The following is a 25,148-nucleotide window of genomic DNA, read 5'->3' on the forward strand; positions in this document are numbered from 1 at the left end:
CTTTCAAGAACCTCTGAGGGTTTGGAGGCTGCGGCTGCAGGGAGAGTGGTGGACTGGCCTGACCTCTGGCTGCCCGACACACAGGGCACACAAAGGCTGGGAAGCATGCAGGCTGCGTAGTGCGGGCGGGTAAGGACGCAGTTGGAAGCCCCTTCCGTGGCACATAAAGAGGGAAAGGCTGACGGGGAGAGTGAGCATGCAAAGGTGTAAGGACCTGACCACTGCCCTGCTATCCTTAAAGTGCTCCAGTGCTGAATCCACCCCATCTCCAAAGAGACAGGAGCCATTAAAGGGCATGTCCATGAGCGACACCTGGACATCCCCTGAAAAGACAGTTGTTCTCAACCAGGCATAGCTCCCTAAGGCCACAGTCAATGAAACCGCTCTGCCCACTGAGTCAGCGGTGTCCAGTCCTCACCTGATGGTGAACTTTGCTACATCTCTCCAGTCGACAGCAGCCTGGGAGAGCAGCATGACCTGGGACTTCTCAGGGACCATTGGCAGCACCTGCTCAACCGTATCCCTCAGCGCATAGGAGGTCCATCAATGTAGCCTGCACATCAGAAGAAAAACCAGAACCTCTGAGCCAAGCATGCCTCCTAGTCACAATGGAGGTCCCCTTGACTCAGGCAACTGAGTCCACAGTGTACACACCTGACTGAATCACCTGCTTGGCTGCCGCTTGACTGTCCTGCAACAGTTCACTAAAATGTTCCTGTACTTCCTGCAGCAATTTAGGGACAACCTCCTTCACTGTATCCATTAGGGCATAAATATATCTCCCCAGTAGACAAGTTGCATTCAGCGATATTAAAGCCATGTTTCCTGAGGAGAAACATTTCTTCGCCGACTGCTCCATGCGCTTTGACTCCCTATCAGATGGTGTTTTAGGAAATGATCACCGAGCCGATCTTGAAGAACAAGAAGCTTGTACTACCAAGCTTTCCAGTGTTGCGACAAAAATTGTGGATCACCTGGAACACCTTTGTACCTTCTGGCTATAGTCTTTGAAACCGCAGATGTAGTAACCTGTTTCTTCTATATTTATAATATGGGCTCTGTCAAAGCGTCATTAAATGGGAGGAGGGGCTCTGAAGAGGAAGCTGATAGATGTAGAACCTCCATCAGAATATTGGTTTTTAACTCAGACGTAGGCAGTAGCAAATCCAAAAAGTCTGCTGCCTTCCTTATCACCACATGGTAGGTAGTTGCTTCGGCCAAGAGTTCACCTCCAGGGGATAAAAGCTCCCACTCAGGGGATGTATTCAACCCACTAGCAGTATCTAATCCCCGGAAATCTTTTGAAGGCCCAAGAATTTCTCCATCTTTCAACTGTTGCTGTTGTTGTTCCTCTAGATACTGCTGCTCTCCCAGAAGTCTTAAGGCCTTCCTTCTAGACCTTAGCCTAGACTCCAAACGTGGTGTTGATAGATAATTCATCAACATTGATGACTCCCTTAAAGAAGTGGGCAAGAGTGGTGGTGGCGGAGGAGCCGAATCCACACTCCGTGCCAGAGTAGTGTGTCGAGATCTAGCTGACACATAACGGACCTAAACTGTTCATGTTGTAAAAATGACATGTCATTTTTTTATGATGTCAATCGCAGATTAAACAATGTTATTTAGAGTGTAAATGTGGTTGGATAAAGTGTTCATACCATTATCTACAATGGCTGGAGCTTTCTGTAAGTTTTCCTGATCTAGTTGCCTTAACCGGGCAGCTGCTTTTTTTGTGTGGAAGTTTCTAGATCTGGTTTTATATTGCATATAATAAGCACTTTGTGCAAGGCTTTCTTGGTCTTATCAAGAAATCTTGAAAGTCTATGTTTTATGACAGGAGACTAAGGTGTTCTTTAATGGCTGTTAATGGGGAAGATTTCAACCATTGCTGACAGTCTGCCCACGCTATATGTGGAGACAATATCAGAGTGTTGTGATTATATGTAACAAGGGTCAGGTTGGCTCACTCTAAAAATCCCTGTGGAGTTTACAAAACGTCCATGATGACTATTTGTGTTCACTGGCCACAACAACCACCCACCCGTTTGGACCTGAAAGTGTGGAGTTAAACGTCTCATTTCGGTCCCACCAATCTGAGTTGTTCTTCAATAACATTTAAAACCTTTTGTCATTTGTCAAATTTAAGTGGTGACGGAATACTGGGCACATTCAATTCCTTAATTTTTACTAAGCCTAAACAACTTGTTTGTTATATAGTTTCATTAAAAAAATATAATTTGCAATTTAATTAGGCATGCGCCATCCCTGTTTTTGCCAGTTTTTAGCCCCCCACACAGTCTAAGTCAATCGACTCAGCCAATATTCATAGCTTTCAATAGCCAACTGGGAAACAAAGTAATCCAAATAGATTAATTTGGTATCTGTTAATAAGGCATTCTGAAATTTGAAGGAAGGCAATCTGAAATAATAAGACTCAGCATTTTTGACTGTATGCCCAAAAAAATAGTCAAACTTTTGTTTATACGTTTTAGAACTCCCCACTGGCGGAGTTGGACAATGTTTCCATTGTGTATAATTATAAACAATCCTTGGGGTGCTGGCTTCATGTATAAAGTGGTATCCGTAATGATGGTAACAGAACATTTCCCCATAATTTGCTGTTGTTTGGTAAACATCTTCACTTTCAGTATAATATTCAAGTTCAGAAAGCATACTATCAACTGTTTTTGAATACCAATCACCCGAACCCATCATATCTTTCACAGAAACTTTCAATTTCAAACTGCAACTTTTGGAATATTGTCAGTACATCTTGTTGATCGAGCCTTCATTCCCAAGGTGGCACCACATGCAGATGAGTTGTCATTGTGGAACTGTTGTAATTCCTGCAAGACAGTTTTACATTCATTTATTTTAAAAGGTTTGTCCGCCGCGCAGGCCATCAAGAACTGGGACATACATAGGTATGTCAAACAGAACCTCACATATGATGCACCGTCCCAAGGACCTTCTGCGCAGATTTAGTGCTTTCTGGGCTCCATACAGGTGGTTAAGTCAACTGCGACCTGTTCCCAATACTCTAGCTGTTAAGGACTGCTTTAAGTCTTGATTCTTACGCTCCACAACATAGTTTTCCTCTGGATGTTATGGAGACGAGAAATGTAGTTGGATCCCCATTGTCGCCATGGTGTCCCTGAATGCTCTGTAGGCAAAGGCAGTGCCCTGGTCTGAATGGGAAGACGCAACTGCATTTGTCCTGATAAAGACATGGAAATCTTTAATAACTGTTCGAGCGTCAGCTGATCCTTGTGGCCATTTTGGAGCAAGAATCAACAGTGGCTGAGATGTATTTCTATGCACCATCAGGTGTTAGAAGACCACAATGGTCTAGTACAGGCACTGTAATAGTTTGTTGGAAATTAGGAGGGAAGTCTGTGGTGGGCGTTGGATGGTGGATTCTTTTATTTGTTCACAGATATCAAAACAGAGAAAATACTGTTTGGCCCGTTTGTACAGACAGGAGTAACCCCTTCCTGCGCTGCTTTTTTAAGGTCTAATCTTTGATCTTGGTTGGGGATCATAGATCACCCACCCCTGGTCTTGTCACGAATGCAACATTTTGGGTGCTGAATTGTAGGAATACTTGACAGGATATGCGTTTTGCAAGGCCTTGCTGTCAGATGAAGATTTCACAGCAGTCAGTGTTTCATCTTCCAACCTCATCTTGGAACGAGTAATCGCAGCAACAGGAGGCAGTGGCTACTGCTGACCTGACTGCTTCATCAGCCAAGGTTTTTTCTGCAACGTGTATTCCTACATATTGATGGCCCATTGTATGTACTACATGGATATTTGGTAGATTCGCCTTTAGATCTGCTACTTTCACCCACAGAAGTCTCTGTTTAATGGTGTTCCCTTTTGAATATTTGAATCCATTCTGGCAACAGTAATGCAGATATTCATTAAAGGACTGGACACAATAATACGAATCACATACAATGAGTGTCAGGAGGTCAGGATCCGTTTGTTCTGGTGCCAATAATAGAGCCTTAAGCTCTGTCAGTTGTGCAGTGCAGTACCCTAAGGTCTGAATGCATGTGTTCTGAGGGTGGAACTTGACATACCTCATGAATCCTCTCACAGCTGCACAAGCAGCGGAGTATTGATCTTTGGTGCTTACTGCTGGTTGCGCTAAACCGTGAGTATATATTATCATTTGATACTGATCAAGAGGCAAAATGTTTGTAGAAGTTGGGTATTCAAGTTCATATTGAAGGACCTCCTGTGACTGAAGGTTCAGATAAAAAACAATCAACACCAGTGGCAGTCAGAGAGTTGGCCCACTGGATCCAACATGGATGTAGTGCTTTTGCATTTGGAACATTGGCTTTTGTCACAGCCTCCAAGGCTGGTATTGGGTTGACAGCAATGCGTTTTCCCCTGGACTAGAGGTCTCTCTTATGACAGCCAACTGAACAGCAGTCAGAATTTTTTTAGTGGGTGCAAAGTGTTGTTCAGCTGTTGAATACAGATGTGATTTGTATGTTATAGGGACAGTATCACCTTCAATGAATGTTACATAGGTGAACCCAACGGCTCCAACAATTACTCTGATGGCCAAGTTTGTTTTGTTATCACGTGTAAGTGCTTTGTTTCAAGCATGCCTTGCTGCAATGCTTGGAGAACGCATGTGTGTTCAACTGTCCAATAGTTACTTGAAAAGTCAAGACGTATCAAGACATACAGTGGTTTTATGCATTGTGCATAATCTGGAATGTATGCTCTGCCAAAATTAAAAAAGGCCTATAAGGATTGGAGCTTCTTGATGGTGTTTGGTAGTTGTAATTGCACACACTTCTCTAGAAAGTGGGGGGCCAGCCTCTTTCCTTCATCTGACAACTCTTATCCCAAAAAACGGACACTGAGAAAGGCAATTTTTCTTTTCTTGAAATTAAATGTGTAGCCTATTTTAGTTCTATCCACCACTATGCGGTCCACTCTTCTTAGGTGTGTGACCAGGTTGTCATCTGTCAGGTAGATGTCAACATAGGACAACACCTCAGGGTCAATGTCATGTAGTATAGATGTTACATGTGTCGAGAACAGCCCAGGACTGTTCTCATACCCTTGTGGGAGACAAGAGAATATCCTTTTCAAACCTACTGCGTAAAATCCTTGCTTTCAGGCACTATATTTTGGCAGAAAAACCCATTAGAAATATCCAAGGTTGCTTTGTATTTTTTGTGCATTAGTTTGTTAATGAGTGCTGTGCTGTTTTGTGTGCATTTTGGACAGCAACTGTGCGTGTGATTGTTTAAATGTCCGTAGTCTAAGACTATTCTATATGAATCGTCCGGCTTGGCTAAAGGGAACAAAGAATTTTTCATTGGTGATTTAGTGTTCTATTACTCCCTGATACTCAAGTTGTGTGAGTATCTCTCTCAGTGTTGAATTAGCCTCAAGTTTAATGGGGTACTGCGGCTGTGGAAGTGGTGTTGATCTAATCTGCATTATATGGTGTTTGGTGGGTGTGTGTGTGTGTGTGTGTGTGTGTGTGTGTGGGGGGGGGGGGGGGGGGTGGAGTCTTTATTCCATCCTACATGGTTGCGATATAGCACCGGGGATTGTGACAATGACCAATCTTCTGCGTCAGCCTGTCTTAATTCTTCAAGAACAAGGACCGAGAAAGATGGCATCTTCCCCTAGTGGGAGTTTACAAATTCAGATGGCCAATCTTTTTCTGCCTATAGGATGTCATAACATAAATTTTTACCAGAATATAACTAATTGTGCGCTCTATGCCTCCCTCAATTTGTATTTTCACTTTGTAAACCCTATCTGCATGTCTACAGTTGCAACTTCTAAAATGTCATTAGTTGCGGTCACCTCCAGAAGTGCATGAAGATTCTGGAGAACTACTGTGATCTCTACTGCGCTGTCTAGTAGAGTCTGTGCCCACTTCCTGTTATTCAGTAAAGTTCTCATTTTATGTGGCATTTCTAGCCGAAATTGCTGCCTTCTTTTTGAATTGTGCTTTTTTTTTCTGGTAGTTTTCCTTTTTATGAAAGTTTAAGGTTCAGATAAGCATTGAGAATCTCTGGTTTCACGTACTCGTTTCATTGTTCGGAACGACCGCCTCTCACTGCGTTTATCCGGTGAGTCCTGAAAGGAACTAGATTGATGTGTATCAATACAGTGATTTCTATTGGGAGTTTTTAAATTATCTCTAGTTCTCAACCTGTAGCGTTTCTCAGAACGTGGAAATTCTCATCTTTGTTTTGCATTATTCTTTATTTTGTTTATCCTAGCATTTCTTTAGAACCTTCTGCCGTGTGTTTGGTAGAATACGTATTCTATTTACCTTGTAGTTGTGTTTTACTTGGTCTGGGCCCTAGGTTATTCTGATCTATAATTGAATAGAATAGGTCTCCTCAATAATCTTTGGCAGCTTGTGCTCCTGATCCTGTACAGAAACATCCTGGAGGCTCTGGCGTGCTGCTTCCCCTTTAAGATTACATCCCGAGATCCAGGTCTGAGGCAGCCCCGTATTCATCCTGAATTTGTTTTAACACTTCCGGAAGATTTACAAGTGTTGGTGTACCATGTGCAGTAGTATAGAGATATAGTGCTGCTGTTGTACACTAAGAGAAACACTGCTTCCAAGGCACCAATTGTTGGTGCTAAGCAAAACAGAATCTCTTCACGTTTGGTGGGTACTTTACCCATAACTGAACGCACAGTAGCAGGATTAATTCCTGCTGTAGCCACATGCGCTGGAGCAGCCCTTGCTGGGGCGGTGTTTAAAACGGCATTACAAATTGTATTATTAATAGTCTATATATTGTTACTTAATTAGTGTAAAGGCAGCGTACATCAGCCACAGGCACGTTACCTACATTAGGGTGTGGTGTATAGGTAGCTAATTCTGGCCATGTAGGGCCACCATTAAAGGACCTAGTCTAACATTCTGTGGAATGTGGGACAGGGCACCATAAAGCCAATTTTTGGTGTTATTGATAAGATAGTGGTATTTAAAAAGCATAAGGTCTATAAAGTGCAGGTGCATTTGCTGGAGTGTAATGATGAAATGTATGCATGTTCCCATCTGCTGCTGGAAGGTGACCTAAGAGTAAAAAAAAAAAAAAAAAAAAAAAAAAAAAGTCTGTTCTGTATGTTGCGTGTGCCTCAACAACAAATGTGACTTCTCCTCCCTTATCTGTGAGGCCATTATTCCTTAAGTGTGGGTGAGGGGGGCTCTCATGTTTGTTGCAATTACGATCCTGTTTTGGTACGCCATTCTTTAAAAGGGAAATTTAATCGTTCAGAAATAGAAAAAAAAATGGGGATTTCTTTTAAAGGATCAATCTTGAACAACCTACAGCGTCAAATAGGTATTACCTATCTAGTCAAGAAGGATATTCCCCAATATCACAGACTTCTCTGTATAAGGTGGTTGCATGAAATAAGACAGATACTTGGGAGATCTGTAAAGTCAGTGTCTAACCAACTCGGGCTGTGCCATGTCGTAGACTCCGGTCATGGTAATGAGACTGCTGGATTTTGGGTGGCAGCATCACCACCACGAGTGGGGGACCAAATCTGATCCCACAATGTGCGACAGCTGTCGGCCTAACCCTTTCCGGCTAGATAGCAGCACCTAACTGTAGGAGGCTGGCCTGGTTTGTAGTGGGTACCAAAGGTATTTACACCTTATACCAGGTCCAGTTATCCTTTTATTAGTGAAATGTAGTCAGTGTCTAGACGCCAAGTCTAGGGGTAGCTGTAGCTAAGCAGCCAAGGTTTATCTAGGAGACATGCAAAGCTTGTGCAATACCACTGTAGTCACACAGTACTTACACACACATGAAAGAAAATACTCAGTGTTATAAAAATAAAGGTACTTTATTTTGGTGACACAAATGCCAAAAATACCTTAGAGACTCTACTCCCTTAGGAGGTAAGTAATATAGACAGTATATACACACTAGAATGCAGAAATAGCTGTACAAACAGTTAGAAAACAGTGCAAAAGGTGAAAATCACAATAGATAGCAATGGGCCTAGGGGGAATACAAACCATATACTAAAAAAGTGGAAAGCGAAAGTCGGTTCCCAACCTAGGCAAGTGCAGTGTGTAGAGGGGCACTGGGAGTGTAAAAACCGAAGGTAAGTAATAAAACCCGCCTCTCAGAGCCCAGGAAAGCAGGAGTAAATCACAGTAAGTTTCCTAGAACAAACCAGAACAAGTGATAGAAGATTTTGCAAGAACCAGAAGAGACTGCAAGACACCAACAATAGATTCCTGGACCTGAAAACCTGTGGAAGAAGGGCACCAAGTCCAAGAAGCACTGAAGAGTCCAGGGAGAACAGGAGCCCCTGCTAACCCGGATGAAGGTTCCAAAGAAGAACCACCGGTGAAGAACAGTCAGTACTGCACCCAAGAAGACGGATGCAGGTTCCTGCAGATGATGTCCCATGCCGGATGGATGTCTGCAGTCTGGTTTGCGTTGCTGGATTCCGCCAGCAAGCCTTGGCACACACAAAGCTTGCGGTTAGCAGAAAATGGCACTGCCCAGGACCAGGAGGGACCTGGTGGCCTCTACCCAGGTGGGGCAGACAGAGGGGGCTCTCGGCAATTCAGAGAGCCCTCAGAAGAACAGGAAGCGCGCACAGGAGTCCCACAGCACGGGACAATGAAGGTGCAAAAGGAGGCCCATGCAGCACTACACAAATGGATACCACGCCGCCGGAGAACCACTCAGGAAACTGCTTCACAGGAAGGAGTGCTGGGGGCCAGAGCTGCGCTGTGCATGAAGAACTTCATGGAAGATCTCATACAAGCCTTGGCAACTGCAAAACATGTGCTGCACGGGGGTACTGTCGTGCGTGGGGAGGCAAGCTCTTCCCTGTACCAATGTTGGACAGCTGGACCTCAGGACCGTCTGGACCACTTCAGTCCACCACCACGTGTTGCACACACTATATCAGGAAAGGGGAACTACACCACTGGTCGCTGCAGAGGGGTGCCTGCTGAAGCAGGGAAGTGACTCCTTCACTTCAAGGGAGATTCCTTTGTTCTGCTGAAGAAAGGCAGTCCTCGGAGGATGCACAACCTGGAAACAGTTGCAGTTCCTGGCAGGAGCTGAAGATACAATGTTGCAGAAGTCGTCCTTGCTTCTTTGTTGAGTTCCTGGAGGGTCCAAATGCGGTATCATCAGTAGAAGGTGAAGTAAAGGATACAGAGGATTCCTGCTGGAGTCTTGCAATGCAAATCTGAGGAAACACCCAGAGGAGAGACCCTAAATAGCACTGAAAGGGGGATTGGTCAGCTACACGGGTAAGCACTTTTCAGGGGAGGGCTCTGACGTCATCTACTGGTACTGGCCACTCAGATGCTCCCAGAGTGCCCCACCACCTTGGAATCCAAGACGGCAAAACCCAGGGACAGTCTGAAGGAGCTCTGGGCACCACCCCTGTCATGATGGACAGGGGAGTGGTCATTCCCTTTTCTTTTGTACAGTTTCGCGCCACAGCAGGGACTGGGGGTCTCTGAACCGGTGTAGACTGGATTATGCAAGGAGGGCATCTGTGCCCTTCAAAGCATTTCCAGAGGCTTTGGGAGGCTACTCGTCCCATGCCTGTAACACCTATTTCCAAAGGTAGAGGGTGTAACACCCCTCTTCCAAAGGAAATGCTTTGTTCGGCCTTCCTGGGCTCGAGCTGCTTGAGCAACAGGAGGGCAGAAACCAGTCTGTGACCTGGCAGCAGCTAGGGCTGCCTGGAAAACCTCAGAAGGCTGGTATGGTAGTACTAGGGGTCCACTGTGGAGCCCCCAGAGTGCATGGAATTATACAACCAATGGTAGAATCAGCATTGGGGTATAATTTCAAGATGTTAGACACCTTACAAGGCCATATTCGGAGTTACCATTGTGAAGCTGGACATAGGTACTGACCTATGTCCAGTGCACGCGTAAAATGGCATCCCCGCACTCACCAAGTCTGGGAAGATGGTCCTGGACGATGTGTGAGCACCTCTGCTAGTGCAGGGGTTCCCTCACACACAGGTACTTTGGACCCAGCCTTCAGGGTAGGACGGCCTGGTATATGGGTTACTTATAAGTGACCTGGTGCATGCACCATTTCACACAGGCAGTCCTGTAGAAGCCTCTGCATGGGCTCCCTATGGGTGGCAAAAGTAATGCAGCAGCCCATAGGGATCCCCTGGGACCCCAATGCCCTGGGTAACTAAGTACCATATACTAGGGACTTATAAGGGGTGACCAGTATGCCAATTTGGGATGAAATGCTGGGCTACCAGTATGCAGTGACAAAACAGAGGAGAGAGAGCATAAGCATTGGGGGTCCTGGTTAGCAAGATCCCAGCGACACAGTCAAACACACTGACATCAGGCAGAAATTGGGGGTAACATGCCAAAAAGAGGGTACTTTCCTACACTCACAAGTACCAGAGGTAGAAGTTATTAGGATAATGAAACAGCCTTATAAAGCAGTGACCAAAAAAAAGTGAACCACTCTAAGACTCCCACCATATTGTCATTGTAGTGTGCCTAACATTCCTATCTACACTACTAAGTTTCTACTTGGGACCACTTTCAGTAGTAGCCCTAATCAACCCTTCTGGTCCCAGGAGGGAAGCCCAACCCCCACACCTGCGTTAAGAGATGAAGAGGTCTGTTAGTCTGCTGGGAGGCCTCCCACATAGACGAAGAGGAACCAAGAGGTTTCTGCTGAAACTGCGATGACGTGCAGCATGGGAAGGCAAACTGGCTGGAATGTCCTCTCTAAGTAGATGTGGGCAGTGTGGTGTTTTATATGAACATATCTGTTGTTCTAAGAACTGCCCTGAAGTGACAACATACTTTACTGTGTAGGGTATATAATGTTCTCTTTGGACCGGCAATACCTGGTAAACACTATGTACAGCCTTGGGTTGAACACAGAACGAAAATGTTGTGCAAAGACATTAATACCAGATTCTGCAAGGAAGGACAACTGATAAAAGGAATAAACATCTTCACTAAAAGGAAGTTTTGCTAAAATAATAAAAAGGAATAATTGCAAAATCTAACTAGGTAAAAGGGCCCAGGCCTCAGGCCCCAGAGCTAAATAATGTGCCAGTGTAAAATGCTAACATAACCTCACAACAACGTTTTCAAGAAATGCTCAAAAACCTTCCCACTACCTTGCAGCTTTACTGATAAAACTATATAGTTCATTAACAATAATCTGTGAAGTTAAAGCACATATTTATCGTCAGCACATCACCAAATAAAGTGTTATGATTTGTTTTCATCCTATTAAAATATTTTTTTCCATCACACAGAAGTACAAAAAATGGGCCTCACAACTACTGAAATGTATTCTTAAATGTTTGTACATAGTTAAATGTTGTGTTTTAGGAACAACCTGACAAGCTAGTCTTTCATTTCATACAATTAGTACAGTAGGTCAGACAGTTCACCTTACAAAATCCTGTAACTCTGCAGTCAGAAGGAAAAGTAATTGTAAGAAGACAAACTGACTTTTGACCTCTGCCTCTGAACACAGAGCAAATGTGACAAGATAAGAACAAGTTTTAAAGGCATCTTTATTTCTCCTTCACTTTGACTGAACAGAACACCGGTCAACTCGCCAGAAGGGACGAGTAGTTCCTAAAAATAGCTCAAACTGCTAACATATGACTCGCCATAGTGGGCAGATTTTTCAAGGTCTGTATCAGCACCACACACACAATTTCCAGCATGGATGACACCAACACCACCACGCAGAGAAGAACGACACCACCTACTGGCATACAAGGAGACTGCTCAAATTGTTTTCCAAATTCAGTCTGATGCTTGGGAATACTCTAAGGTTAGGAATCTGCGGCTAGAAATCTCTATCATATATTAGTTACTTACCTGTAACTCCAGTTCTCCAGCATTGGTTATCTTTAATATGTTCACATGCTTGAATAATTCTGCAATGTCAGGCTGGCAGTCCCAGGTAATGTTCAATAGCAGTAACCATTGTTATAATGGCCATAGGCCTCAACAAAAGAGCATAATAGCATACCCACTCATTTAAAGCAACCCAAACGTCAGCCAATGAGGTGAAAGTGCCAACTCTCCTACTCCTCCAGAGACCAGAACTGCTGGGATTTCATGCCACAAGTGTGATGAGTATATAACAGATGAACCTCTGACCAGGAAGGAGGGAGGGTCACGTGATGCCAGGTAACTGATTTCTTCTCAGACACTGAATCTTTCATATATTGACATGTTTCAGTTTAGTAAACAGTAAATGACAATAAATAATATAAAGAAAGCGGGAACCATGCTCACCTTAAGTGAAATAGGTCATGAAGGACAGCCTGTCCCACTGCAGTTTGCTTCTGCATTCACATCAAGGCAGTAGTGCTTTGTGAATACGTGCCTGCTCTTCCATATAGCAGCACCGTCAATGTTTTGTAAAGGTCCACCAGAACAGAGTGCTGCAGTCGAAGTTGTGCTCCTAGTGGAATGTGCCCTCATTCATCACTGGACTGGACAATTGGTTTCCTCATGCAAGCTGATAAACATGCTATTCCCTGCTCAGACATGGGTTGGCTTATTCTTAGATGGCCCAAGGACACAAACAGTAGGTGAGTAGAGGGAATGTCTCATCCTGTCTGTATAAAACTTGAGGCACCTGCATACATCATGTGTTTGTAAAAAGACTTCTCTGGTGACGTTGTAGGATTTGGAAAAAAGGATCCCAGAATGAGAGTGAAGTCAGCAGAGACCATGACAATGCATTTGGGATTGATCCGCAAGTTATTTCGTCCTCTGTGAAACAAAGGTTGGGTTCTTTCACAGTAAACACATGCATTTTTCCTACCCTTCGTACTGATACAAGTGGAAAGAGAAGCAATGTTTTCCAGGAGAGGAACTAAGTATGATTTGCAGACAGGTTCAAAAGGAGGTAACATGAGTTTCCTCAGAACAGTATTTAGTTCCCAGGGTACTGTAATAAGACTGAAAGCCACTTCATAAACTGTTTTATGATTCTCCGTGAGAAAAGCGTGACAGAGTTGCTCTCATTCCTTCGGAACCACACAACTGTTGCGGGATGAACTCGAATAGAGGAGTATTTTAGACTATACAATACTTTACCAGGTTCAGTAAATAAGGAAGTAACTGATGAGGTGTTACTGTAATTGGACGGAAGCACTTTGTCTTGCACCAGACACAAAAGCATTTCCATTGGACAATGTAAGGTCTTGTGGTAGCTGGCACTCAACCCTGTACCAGGATGTTCCTAAATTCTGTTTAGAGATCATGATGACCATACGCCAGGGGGTCAGGCACTATACGGTCAGGCTCAGTGATTGAAGTTCATGGTGTAGAATGTCTCCATTGTGCCGGGCCTGCAAAGAGATTTAGGAGCTCCAAGAACTGGTACTGTTGAGGCAGCCTGAGGCAATGAGAACCAGGCTACAATAGTCTGTCTTTGCTCTCCTCAGGGGAAATGGTGAAAAGGTGTACATAAGAACACTGAACTATCTGATCAAAAAGGCATTGCCATTGGTTTCCAAAACTCGCTTGAGTAATACCAGCATTGCTTCCTGTTTCGGTTGGCAAACACATTGAGTGTGGGTTGACCCCACTTGTGGAAGGTGTAATCCACTTGGTCGAGTTTCCATTCATGACAATCCGATAATGTTCGACTGAGTGCATTGGCCTGATCAATTTGTTGTCCAGGGAGATGCTCCACGTCAATATCCACATGATGGGAGACAGCCCAGTCCCACAGTGACTGTGCTTCTTTTGACAGAGGCCAGTTCCTCCTTGTTGGTGAAGAAAAACAAACATTGAGTTTCCTGTTTTTATGACGACTGCTTGACCTGTCAGCCCTGAAATGAACTCTTAGAGACCCTGTCTTATGGGTCAGCGTTCTGGGTGTTTACGTGGAGCTTCTATTCTATATCTGACCAAAGATTGGTCATATGTTTGTACATGTGGGTTCCACAGCCTTCTATGGTGGTATCTGTTGTAAGTACTACTGTTCGATGAAGGATGGAAGTCCTTGTAGGAATCTGGTTTTTAATGTAGTGCACTAAAACAGGTACCCTATGTAGAAACTCTGTCGACCCTTATTGGCTTGCAGTGCTTAAATAATCCCAAACGCTCTCTTTGTGGTACTGTATGTGAACAGTTTAGGCTTATCAGAGGGTAGTGTAAATCATTTATTGTACACCCAGTCAATAAATGAGACACACTGAAGAAACTAGAGAAGTTTAGAAAAATAACAGGTTTTTATATTAATTTAGACACCAAGATCTTCGGATCAGGCAAGTACTTTGAGTTACCGATATTAAAGAAATACAGAAAACACAGCTGTCAGATTTGAGGCATTAGCCTCAAACGCAGTTATGTTATCCTATGGGAGAGAACTACACTGCACAGGGATATTTGCAATCAAGTTACAGGGTTGATCTGCTGGACTTAAGGGAAGTAGGGGCCAAGGTCCTTAGAAGCAAAAGCAGTTTCGGTTTACCTGCCCTGGTGTGTCTAGGTGCAGGGTAGCCTTTAACACTACCACTGAAGTCAATGGAGAAACCTAGGTTGTCTTGTAGGTCGACCAGGAAATAGGGACCAAACAGGACAACAGGGCCACTCTTGACGATGGTCTCTGTGATGCTGAAGATCCACGTCAGTAGGTCTGTCTTGGCGGGGTTGGTGTCCGAGCTGGACACTTAAGCCTTAAATGCTGCAAGGGCTCTGGTAGCCTGGGTATTAGTGTTGGAGGACTCCGGGATGGTCTAACGTCTCGAAACTCGCTGGCCTCTAGGAGCTTTAGGAACCTTCTCCTGGGCTGCTGTTGTGTCAGTGGACCCGGTGGTCAGCAGATCATTGAACCAGACTTTGCAGTTGGTGCCTGTAGGCAAGTGGCTCCTCCACTTCCAGGGAGATGCTGCCTGAAGTGCTGGCAGGCCTCCAAAGTTTTGGGAGGATGCACAGCTGCAGGATGTGTTGGGTCTTTGCAACTGTCGGGACAGGAGCAGGAAGGGTTTGGCTGCAAGGTCCACAGCTAGTCCACAGTTCTTGTGCTGGTTGGCTTTTGTCATCCTTCTTTTAGACCGACAAATCTGTGTTCCTGGTGTCATGGGACCAACTAAATACTAAAATTAGGGGTGTTAAAGGCAGTAAAGGGTAGTAGCGAAAGGGCTTCATAACCCTGGGGTCACTACGCCCCCTATATGACCACTTTCTGTGTGGAGTGGGCATAATCCTGTCAGAGTTCCTAATTCCACCAAAAACAAGAAGGTGGACCCTTCTTTTGTGGAGGACATCAGGCCGCCCACCTTGTGTATAGCAAATTTCCCACCTGAACTGGTGCCAATGGGCCTCAGGGCAGTGTGTGCCATTCTCCAGGTCTGTGGGAAGTCAGGGAAGCATATGAAAGGACAGCAGAGGCTTTGAAGCATTTAGTCCAGATATGCTAGGTTGCTAGCCATCCTGCTGGAGTAGGTGATGACACCTTCCTCCGGAGCAGGCATTGTTTCTGGCCTCTGAGAGCAAGGCTCTCACCTGCAAGGGGGTCAGGAGCTTGTTTGTGGTGGCAGACTGTTCGATACTATGGCCAGCTCAAAGATGCCCTCTGGGTGCATGTCATAAATATGATTCAGGCATCAGCATGGATTTATTAAGATAAGGTGTTTGAAAGCAAACACCATTGGTTTCAGTGAAGCTATTATGTATGGAGGTAACTTGTAATGACCAGTGCCCAGTAAATATCTTAAGATGGCTTCCCTGTTCGCTTGCAATATCAGACAGCACAGGGGCATATCTGTTCATGCAGATATGTCCATGCTCCAAGGCCTGCTGAAGGGGAAAACTTACATATAATATATGCAGTGATTTGCGCATGGCACATAGTGTGCCATGTCATGCTTTCACACATGGTTTACACCAAGTCACGCAGTCTCCAGTGGCAGTCTGCATTTAATTTGTAAGGGGGGGGGAGAAGATCCCTTAGGGTGGCATAATACACACTGCAGCCCTTAGGGACCCTCTTTAGTACTATGCCCCTGGTACCAGGGTTACCATTTACTAGGGACTTACAGGTGTGCTAAGGTGTGTGCCAATTGTAACACAATTAGACCATTTTACATTGTTTTTAGAGAAAGAGGACTGGCACTGGAGCCTGGTTTGCAGGGGCCCAGTGCACATCAGTCGACAAACATCCGTACCAGTGGCAAAAAGTGGGGGTGACCATGACAAAAAAAATTGCACTTTACTACAGTCTTGCGTTGAGATTTGTAGGGATCCGCCATCATAATAGCATTTCCTTTAAGCATGTTTTGACTGTCAAAATACGGGCCATAAACTCTCCATTGACTGCTCACTTCTTGCTTGGGGGGGGTCTGGGAGTGTCTCATCCGGGAGCCTGCAATAGGGTATAACACCTATGTGTGCAGACATCAGGCCAGCAGGGATTTGTATTGTCTGAATGAGACTGTTTGCCAAAGAAGATCCTTGCCATGCTTTGAAGATTTCATTATCTGTCTAGAGGAAAGCTTTTCCCACTTGTGTGACCAGTATCACTTCCAGCAGCTGGGGTTTTGTGGGTAGTGCTGTGTAAGACTTGTATATGTTCAGTGTAAGCTTTAGTTTGTGGAAGAGCCATAAAGGTGACCGTTGAAGCACTTGCCTCTACTTTTGACGAACTAGTTGTTTGAGTATGGATATACTTGGTGACCCTGTCACCAGGGGTAAGCAGCAACTGGAGCTAGGCACTTTCTAAATACTCAAGGTGCTGATTTGAGGCTGAATCGTACAACCGTGAATTGGTAGTGCTGGCCTGCTGGTGCACAGCAGGCGTATACTTTGTGTGTTCCCAGGGTATTGGGAAATGAAAATATGCATTGTGAGAATTCAAAGTTGTCAGGCAGTCGTTTTCCTCAAAGCAAGGATTTGTTGGAGCGCTATGGGGAAGTTTTTTTTTTTTTTGTTTGAGGAACTTGTTGAGTTGCTCAAGGTCCATGATAGGTCTCCATTGACCTATCTTTTTTTTATTTATTTTTACTAGAAATAATCTGGAAGAAATTAATTGATTCCATTGTTTCTTCTAGACTGCCTTGATTGCTTCTTTGAGTAGGAGGAGAATCACCTGTTATGGTTCCCTCAAATGAAGATGATGTTCTTTACTTGGTGCACAGACAGGTATTTTTTAAATAGAGGAGTGACTCAAATGAACGTCCTGTTCATCTATCGATCCACTATTGACTCTCATGAGGGGAGAAAAGGCACATTCTGTTTCAATTCTGATTGTCCTGGAAGCTAGACTTTGATGCGTTCCTTTTAAGTTTAGATGATCTCCCATGCCCTTGTCTGTTGTTTATATTGGGGGTGTAACCCTGGTCATAACTAGGTTATCTCATAGGGTAGTATTGATGGCCCTGATTCCTGTAGTGATTTAAACCTCCTTTACACTACTGAGTTCTACATAAGCTATGAAAATTGCAGAAGCCTTGTGCAGTGATATTGTAGGGTTTCCAGGCTTTCACTGTATCTATATCCATTCTGATATGCTTAAAGCAATGTTGACTCCATCAAAGGCATGCCCAGTATCTTGGCTTGGATTTCAGGATGGAACGAAGTGGATTAAAATCACCCTTGGCTTCTTAATGCAACTGCTCCTGAGAATTGCCAGAAACATGTGTTAGACACAACCATTGCTGTGTCAATAACGTGCACTGAATTTATTGCACATTCTTTGATTATTGTTTCAGGAATATTCTAGCAAACAGCAGGAATCTAATTGTGCAGGGCTATAGGCACTCTGTTAAGCATCCTGTTCGCTGCATTCACCCTCCAACTGGGATTCCAGTATGTGTGCTAGGAGGTTTGTAGTCATTTGAGTAGGTGAAAATTGACATCATGGGAAAAAAAAAAAAATTATAAGTTGACTGTGTTGTCATTGACAAGACAGGCATTGTGTCAGCAATGGTCTAGTTATTGACAGTAGTCTCAACATGGAAGGTGGTGCCAACAAAAGGTTTTTAATCTGATCTTCAACTCTAGATTTTTCAACATCAACAAAGGCATCTGTAGAGGCTGGAAATCAGTTACATGGTCGAGCAAGCATAATTTTCATGCAGCTTTTTTGCGTAGGCTGGCGATCATTTTGATTGGAGCATTTGTTTGTGGAAGCTCCATACTTCTTGTGAGACGCAGTGCCTACAACCCTTTAAGTTGAAGATCCACCTCAGGAAAGTGTGTTTCTTTTTTTGCACCACCTTCGTAAAGTGCTTAGAGGAGCACTTTCTCAGAATCACCCCAGAAGAGGGGGTATTGCCCTTAGAGGAGGGTCTTTTTTCTTCTCCAATACATGAAAGGGCCAACCTCTCCCCCCCCCCCCCTCTCTCTCTCTCCTCTATTATCATAAAGGTCCATTAGTATAAATCTTTTTATCACACGATGAGCAGGACTTAAACAGGAATTCTTCTCTCGGTCAGCCATGGTGACAGCTGAGGATAGATAACTGGTTCCCCTGTCCCAGAAAGCTGAAACCTTCCCAAAAAACAACTTGCATTGCTCTGAATGCTGAAGGTTGGGCTGGTTTGGAACTCAGGTAGACCAGGAAAAAGAAATCAGTATAAGGTCACAAAGAACTGCAGGGGGACTTCCTCACATACAATGTGCATCAGAAATCTGAGCTATTGTAGCTTCAATGGAAAGCAGGAAAGTGGGCATTCCTACCTCATTGTTGAAGTTCGGGTTGCTTCATATGAGGTGGATATATCACTAAACAAGTACTATTGTTGAGACCAATGACCATTCTAACACAGTCTACTGCTTTCCTCAGCCCAATACAACCTGTCCAAAATAGATTTTTAAAACATTTCTTCAAAGTAGACTGGCTATTTCCAGCGAGATTGCTAAAAACCTGGGGTAGATTTTCACAACTGACAAGCAATTAGATTTAATGATAACTGCAATCTACATCCATTACACAACTGAAGTGTGCTTTTCGAGTTTTTGAATTGTCCATGTTAACTTAATAGCATAAAAAGATTCATAAGCCTTTCCTGAAAGTTCAAAGCACCAATGTAGTGGTAAGATTTACAGAACAAGGAATAACTTGTTGGATGGATGGACATCTCTCAACTGTAAATCTATTTATAACTGAGAAAGTGAATTATCAAAAGCCAGCATTCATTAGAAAGTAAGAAGCATGCAAAAGTAAAACAGAATAATATGAAATGTTTTAATAGAGGTGTGCAAGGTTAGCATAATATTCCATGCCATTAAAGCCTACTTTTTACAATAGCTATGTGAATAGTATGGTGTGGCAGGATGCAGTGACCGCAGCAAAAGCAAACCTTGCAGTCCACCTGCTAAAATCTACACCCTTTCACCTTTATTGGATTTAGAAGAAAGAGTGGAACAGAAAATCACTTCCACCTGGACCATTGTTTCTCTTTGTCTGTTAAAGGCACGTAGATCACCCCCATCAAAGGTTTCATTTTGACGCCACCATCTTCTAGTTTGTCATACTGTTCCAACATTTGGTTTCCGCCAGCAGGACCAACTGGTAATATTAATCTTCCACCAGGTTTTAACTGATCAATAAGCTAGAACAAGAGGCAAAATATATTTATCAACAACACTGAGGTAAATGTGTGACAAATTAGACTTTAAAATTCTTTCAAATAAGCCTGAAATAGTAACAGGAAATTCATTTTTACTACAATGCTCTTTCCTAACATAACTAGTTTAAATGAGACCATACTTCTCTTCTGGACCTACGTAATATGTAGGTGCCACGTAATAATTACTGTGAATCTGCTTTTACACGTGGTTAGGGTCCACTTTTACCACTAAAAAGGCCAATAAACGTTTGGGATGTGGGACCCTAGTGACTATTTATTTTGACAGAAAATCACAAGTAAGGTAGAAAATACTATAACTCAGTTACTCAATTGTCTAAAGGATTGGAAACATATGTTGCATATAATATTGAGTGATGCATTCATAGGCACCTCCTTCAAGTTTGAATAATATTTCCCCCACCAAAAATGTCCCAACATAATATACTCTTGAATTCCAAAAATACGGATGCTCTCCAGCAGTGGACTAATTCTTAGTCCATGTTGCCAACCTTGCTGAGGACCCACATATCAAATGATTCCCTGCTGCAAAATTTGCAAAGCATGTAGTATTCTGGGACATGTTAGGCATCTGGTGTCCTTGCCAATAAAACATAATGATGGGTACCATACTTTGATAAAGCGAGATTCTGGTCGCGCCAAGTCATGCATTTATTCCTCATCACCAACAGATCCACACAGTCTGTAATACAATGCAGTCGGTTCACTCAGTATTTCCTGTTTTTCTGCAGGTAAATCCCATCAAACACTTTGTCACTGTACTTTTATGTATCTTGTAAAGTAAACTAGAGAATGTATTTTTAGACAATATTTTGCAATAAATAAAAACAATTGCCACACTAACTTCTAACTGTAAAACAGTAAAACATTATAACAGTAAGCCCATATATACACAAATATATGCTTACTGCTTGTGGCACTACAGGAGCTGCAGCGCCTACGTGAATGGCATCATAAGGAGCTTCTTCAGGATATCCCAACCTTCCGTCTCCCACTGAAAAAAGAAAATATAATCTTAAAATTAAATTAACAAGCTGGGTAATTTAAAAGATAAAGCTATTCATCCACCATTACATTTCTCCAGCTATGAACAGCTTAGTTAAATTTGGTAACTTTCTTTCTCATGTATTCTCTATCTGTGGATTTCTCACTTCCTGAATCTGCTGCAAGCACCCGATTGGATCCGGAAAGTTGAAATAACTGTCCTGCACAGATAGGTGGCACCTCTGCTTGAGCAGTTATCCTGGAAAACAACACCATAGAGCAATATATGACACCACCCTGAAGCACTGACATCACCCTGTCTTTTTGTTGCCCAAATACTCAGAGGTGGTAATGAGGCTGATTAGACTGACAGAAATCAAAGTGTTCCAAAACGAAATATAGACCTCAGTAAAAGTTGCTTCCCACATGGGGGAGGAAGACTAGATCAGTGAGGAATCTGCAAGTAGGTGGAGTATTCACCAGGAAGATGGTTAAAGGTAATTTTTGATGGCTATTACTACCTGCAGACTCCTCAACTATTGAATCAATACATAATTAGTAGCTTCAAAGTGGAGGGTAAATGTAAAAAGTTTGGTAAAATAGAGCTGGCAAAATATCTAAACTTGTAGACTTCAGAGCAGGGACAATAAAGCCTGGTGAAAGTGTGACCAAAGCCCTTGACGCAGTCTGGCAGATATTCAGGACAGGGGTACCCCTGGACAATACCCCTGGTCGAATAGGCTCTGATCCACTCAGGATGCTCCTTCCTTGCAAGGACATAGCAGGTTTTGATCCACAGTAAGATGCATCAGGAAATGGTCTGCTTCTGAATCACCTTGCTTTTCTTGGAACCAATGAATCCAAGGAAAAGCTGCTCATTAATAAGGTACTTGTGAGTCCTGTCAACTTAATAGCTAAGGGTCGTGTTTGGATCCAGGTGGTGTTGTCTTTCTTTCTGGTGGGCCCAGGAGGCATGGCGTACGTAGGGAGAGTGATGCACTGACCCATTTGAAACAGTGTGACCATCTCTGGTAGTAAAGAAGCCCTGGTTCTAAAGACTAGTTTGGCCATTCGTCCTCTCTTTACATACCACATTTTTCTCACTAAAGCTTTCAGCTCGGTAATGAACTGAGCTAAGGTAATGGAAATCAAGAACACAGTGTTTAAAGTAAGCAGCTACTAGGACACCCATGTATGGGCTCGTGGGGATGAAGAACTTGAGCATCAACTTAAGGTGCAAATAAGCATGGCAAAGACAGAAGGTGGAAAAGAATTTGCCAATCCTTCAAAATGTGTTTAGCCACAGAAGACTTGAAGTGCGATAGCTGTTAAGAAAGAATACTGAAAGGGCTGACTCCTCGGTGCACCAAGAAATGAAACAAGACCAATATTCAGAGTAACCAAATTTAGTAGAGGGGTAGCAAGCTCAGAAAATTAATTCCAGCACTTTTTCAGGAAGGTCAACTGAACTCATGTTGCTCTACTCAACCTCGAGGCATAAAGATGAAGGCGGTGGAGGTCCGAATGTAGGACCTGTCCTTTGCCTTTGGCAGAATTAGAAGATGAGGAAGAAAGGACAGGTAGAGCAGATAAGAGAACCACACCATCCAAAGGCAATCCAGTGAAATTAAAATTAGCTGAGCATAATCATATGGCATTTTCCTCAGAAACCAAGGAATCCAAGGAAATGTGTAGTAGAGATGGAAATCCCACTTTAGGCAGAATGTGTCTCCCAAGACACCCTGCAGCTGGTAATATAGTGTGCACAACTGGATAGTTGAGCGTTTTCATGACCGGAAAAGAGATCCACAGGAGGTTTGCCTCAAAGGGCAAATATGGACTGAACAAACTGGGTAAAGACACCACTTGTGAGAGGCCAGATGTATGAACTGAGATTGTTAGTCCGCAAGTTCAACAGCCCTCCAGATGGCCATCAATGTGTTTAATCAAATCTGTCTCAATAAGTCACAATGAAACGCTTACTAACAATGATTACTATAAAAGTGTTTAATAAATATGTCTGTGACTCTTTACATAGTTTCTATTACTAAATTTCGTGAAAAATGTCAAAAAAATAAGCAGAGACATTGTTAAAAAAATAAAACAAACAAGGGGGAGTCTCTCCTTTAAAAATTTTCAGCCCACAAAATGCAATCATAAAAACAACTATAGGAAGTCCCATCCCCCCAGCTGAGGAGCACAGAGCTCCATCTAGGAGTGCTTTAAACTAATATTTTAAGTTCTCCTGGGTTCGTGGATTCAGTGACCCAGAAGACTCACTGAGTTTCTTTTTTTTTTTTTTTAATGGTGCTCCCTTCAGCCCCTAACAACATTAAAAAAAAGCTTGGTGATGCCCTCCTTTACTATAGGGGCACCATCAAGCTCACATAAATAGGAAAAATAAAACCCCAGCAGAGCATTATGGGGCACTCCTTCGAAGAAGCAATGACTAACCTAACGCTCATGAAAATACTTTTCTAAAACAAATATTTGCTGTGGGTGTCCTGGTGCCCACCCAGGGCACCCATATATTTCTCTGTGGGTGCCCCAAGTGGGCACCGAATCACCCACTACAGCTTTACGAGGAGGGCCTTGTGGGACCTGACACTATCTTCGCTCCCGGCCAGTGGGATCAGCTGTTTTTAACTGCTCCCACAAGGCAGGAGCAAAGAGGAGTTACCCGCTCAGTTGGTTGTGGGCAGGGTAGGCCTGCATTCCCCAGGCAGGGAACCACAGTGAACCAGCAGTGGGATCCCCAAGACACTGCATTATCAAGTCCCAAGTAATGGGGTCCCACGGGGCTGATATCGGACCAGAGAGGGGGTGGGCCTGTGACCTCCTCCAATGGTTTTGTGGCCCGGGGGATGGGATCCCTGTTCCCAAAGGAGACTCGAGGAGGGGGGGATGCCTGCCCCCTACCCTTCTTTAAAAAGCATCTGCCTCAACAAATGGGGTCCATTGGGGGGGAAGGGGAGGGAACGGGGAGGAAGGCTGCATGTGTCCCTTCCCTTAAACTAGCATTTAGCCTCAGGAGATGGGGTCTCCAGGGTCCACATCTGGCTAGTGGGCCCCCTGCCCAAAAATATATTGTTTGAGAGCCCGATCTCTAGCCCACCCCAGGGGTCAAATTTTATTGTATTACAACTGCAGTTAGGTGTTCTCTTTATTATTATTTTAACCGGTTCAGTGCCTTGTACGAGATGATCTCGTCCAAGGCTACAGTTCCCCTGTGCCTTGAACGAGATCATCTCGTCCATGGCACAGAGGAACTTGGGGGCGCGCTAGCGCGCCCCCCGTGCACCCCCCTCACCCCCACAAGTCGGGGATGGAAGGGGAAGACCTTCCCCTTCTACCCCCGACCCCCCCCTGTGACGTCAGCGCGCGAGCGCGCGCTTATTTGTCACAGGGGCCTCCCTCGTCACGCTGGAAGCTCTGCTTCCAGCGCGATTGAAAGAGAAATGCAAAAGCATTTCTCTTTCAATCACTGGGGAGGCCCGGAGGGGCTTCAAAGGGAAGGAAAAGTATTTCCTTCCCTTTGAAGTCTCTCCGAGGGTTTCAAAAGCCGGATTGCTTGCAATCCGGCTTTTGAAACCCAACTAGACATCAGGGATTTTTTTTTTAATACTAAAATTCACATAAGGGAGCGACCCCTTGGGCAAGGGTCGCTCCCATGGGGGGCATTTTTTCTGGAAGGCCTTTTCTGCCCCCCCCTGGGGGCAGAAACCTCTAGGCACCAGGGATCATTTGATTTTTTTTGGTGGGGAGCGACCCCTTAGGCAAGGGTCACTCCCCTTGGGGGAAAATTATATTTTGGCCATTTCTACCCCCCTTGGGGCCAGATTGGCCTATTTTGATGAGGCCAATCTGCCCCCAAGGGGGGTAGAAACCACTAGACACCAGGGAGTTTTTTCTTTGCTTGAATTTCACGCAAAGGGAGCGACCCCTTAGGCAAGGGTCGCTCCCTGGGGGGGGGAGGGAAATTTATTTTAGACCTCTAGGCGCCAGGGCAAATGTTTTTTTTGTGTTTTTTTTTTTGTTGTTTCTTTTTTTCTTTTTTTTTTTTTTTTAGAGATGGGGAGCGACCCATCAGGCAAGGGTCGCTCCCCTGGGAGGCAAATTGTATTTAGACCATTTCTGCCCCCCTTGGGGGCAGATTGGCCGATTTTAGGTCAATCTGCCCCCAAGGGGGCAGAAACCACTAGGCACCTGGGATTTGTTTTTTGGCGCCAATGTCACGCAGGGGGGAGCGACCCCGTAGGCAAGGGTCGCTCCCGGGGGTGGGGGGTGCAAATTTATTTTAGGCCATTTCTGCCCCCCCCGGGGGCAGATCAGCCTATTATTAGGCCGAACTGCCCCCGGTGGGGGGCAGAACCCTCTAGGCACCAGGGCAAATTTTTTTGGGGTGTTTTTTTTTTTTTGTTTGTTTTTTTAGAGATGGGGAGCGACCCATCAGGCAAGGGTCGCTCCCCTGGGGGGCAAATTGTATTTAGGCCATTTCTGCCCCCCTTGGGGGCAGATTGGCCGATTTTGGGTCAATCTGCCCC

The 25,148-nt window shown here is 44.2% G+C and overlaps 1 protein-coding gene across 2 annotated transcripts in view; it reads right to left on the reverse strand.

Moving 5' to 3' along the window:
- PCMT1 (protein-L-isoaspartate (D-aspartate) O-methyltransferase) overlaps window positions 1-25,148 on the reverse strand; it is a 199,365-nt gene that overhangs the window by 3,858 nt on the left and 170,359 nt on the right. The window contains exons 6-7 of one of the 2 annotated variants that reach the window (XM_069234300.1): window positions 20,529-20,614; window positions 19,415-19,584 (exon numbers count right to left, since the gene is read on the reverse strand). In XM_069234300.1, the coding sequence (XP_069090401.1) occupies window positions 19,415-19,584; window positions 20,529-20,614 (256 nt within the window). Of the gene's footprint in view, window positions 1-19,368; window positions 19,585-20,528; window positions 20,615-25,148 lie in introns of both variants that reach the window. The other variant, XM_069234301.1, reaches the window with a different exon arrangement.

Source organism: Pleurodeles waltl, chromosome 5 (genome assembly GCF_031143425.1).
Source record: "Pleurodeles waltl isolate 20211129_DDA chromosome 5, aPleWal1.hap1.20221129, whole genome shotgun sequence".
NCBI lineage: Eukaryota > Metazoa > Chordata > Amphibia > Caudata > Salamandridae > Pleurodeles > Pleurodeles waltl.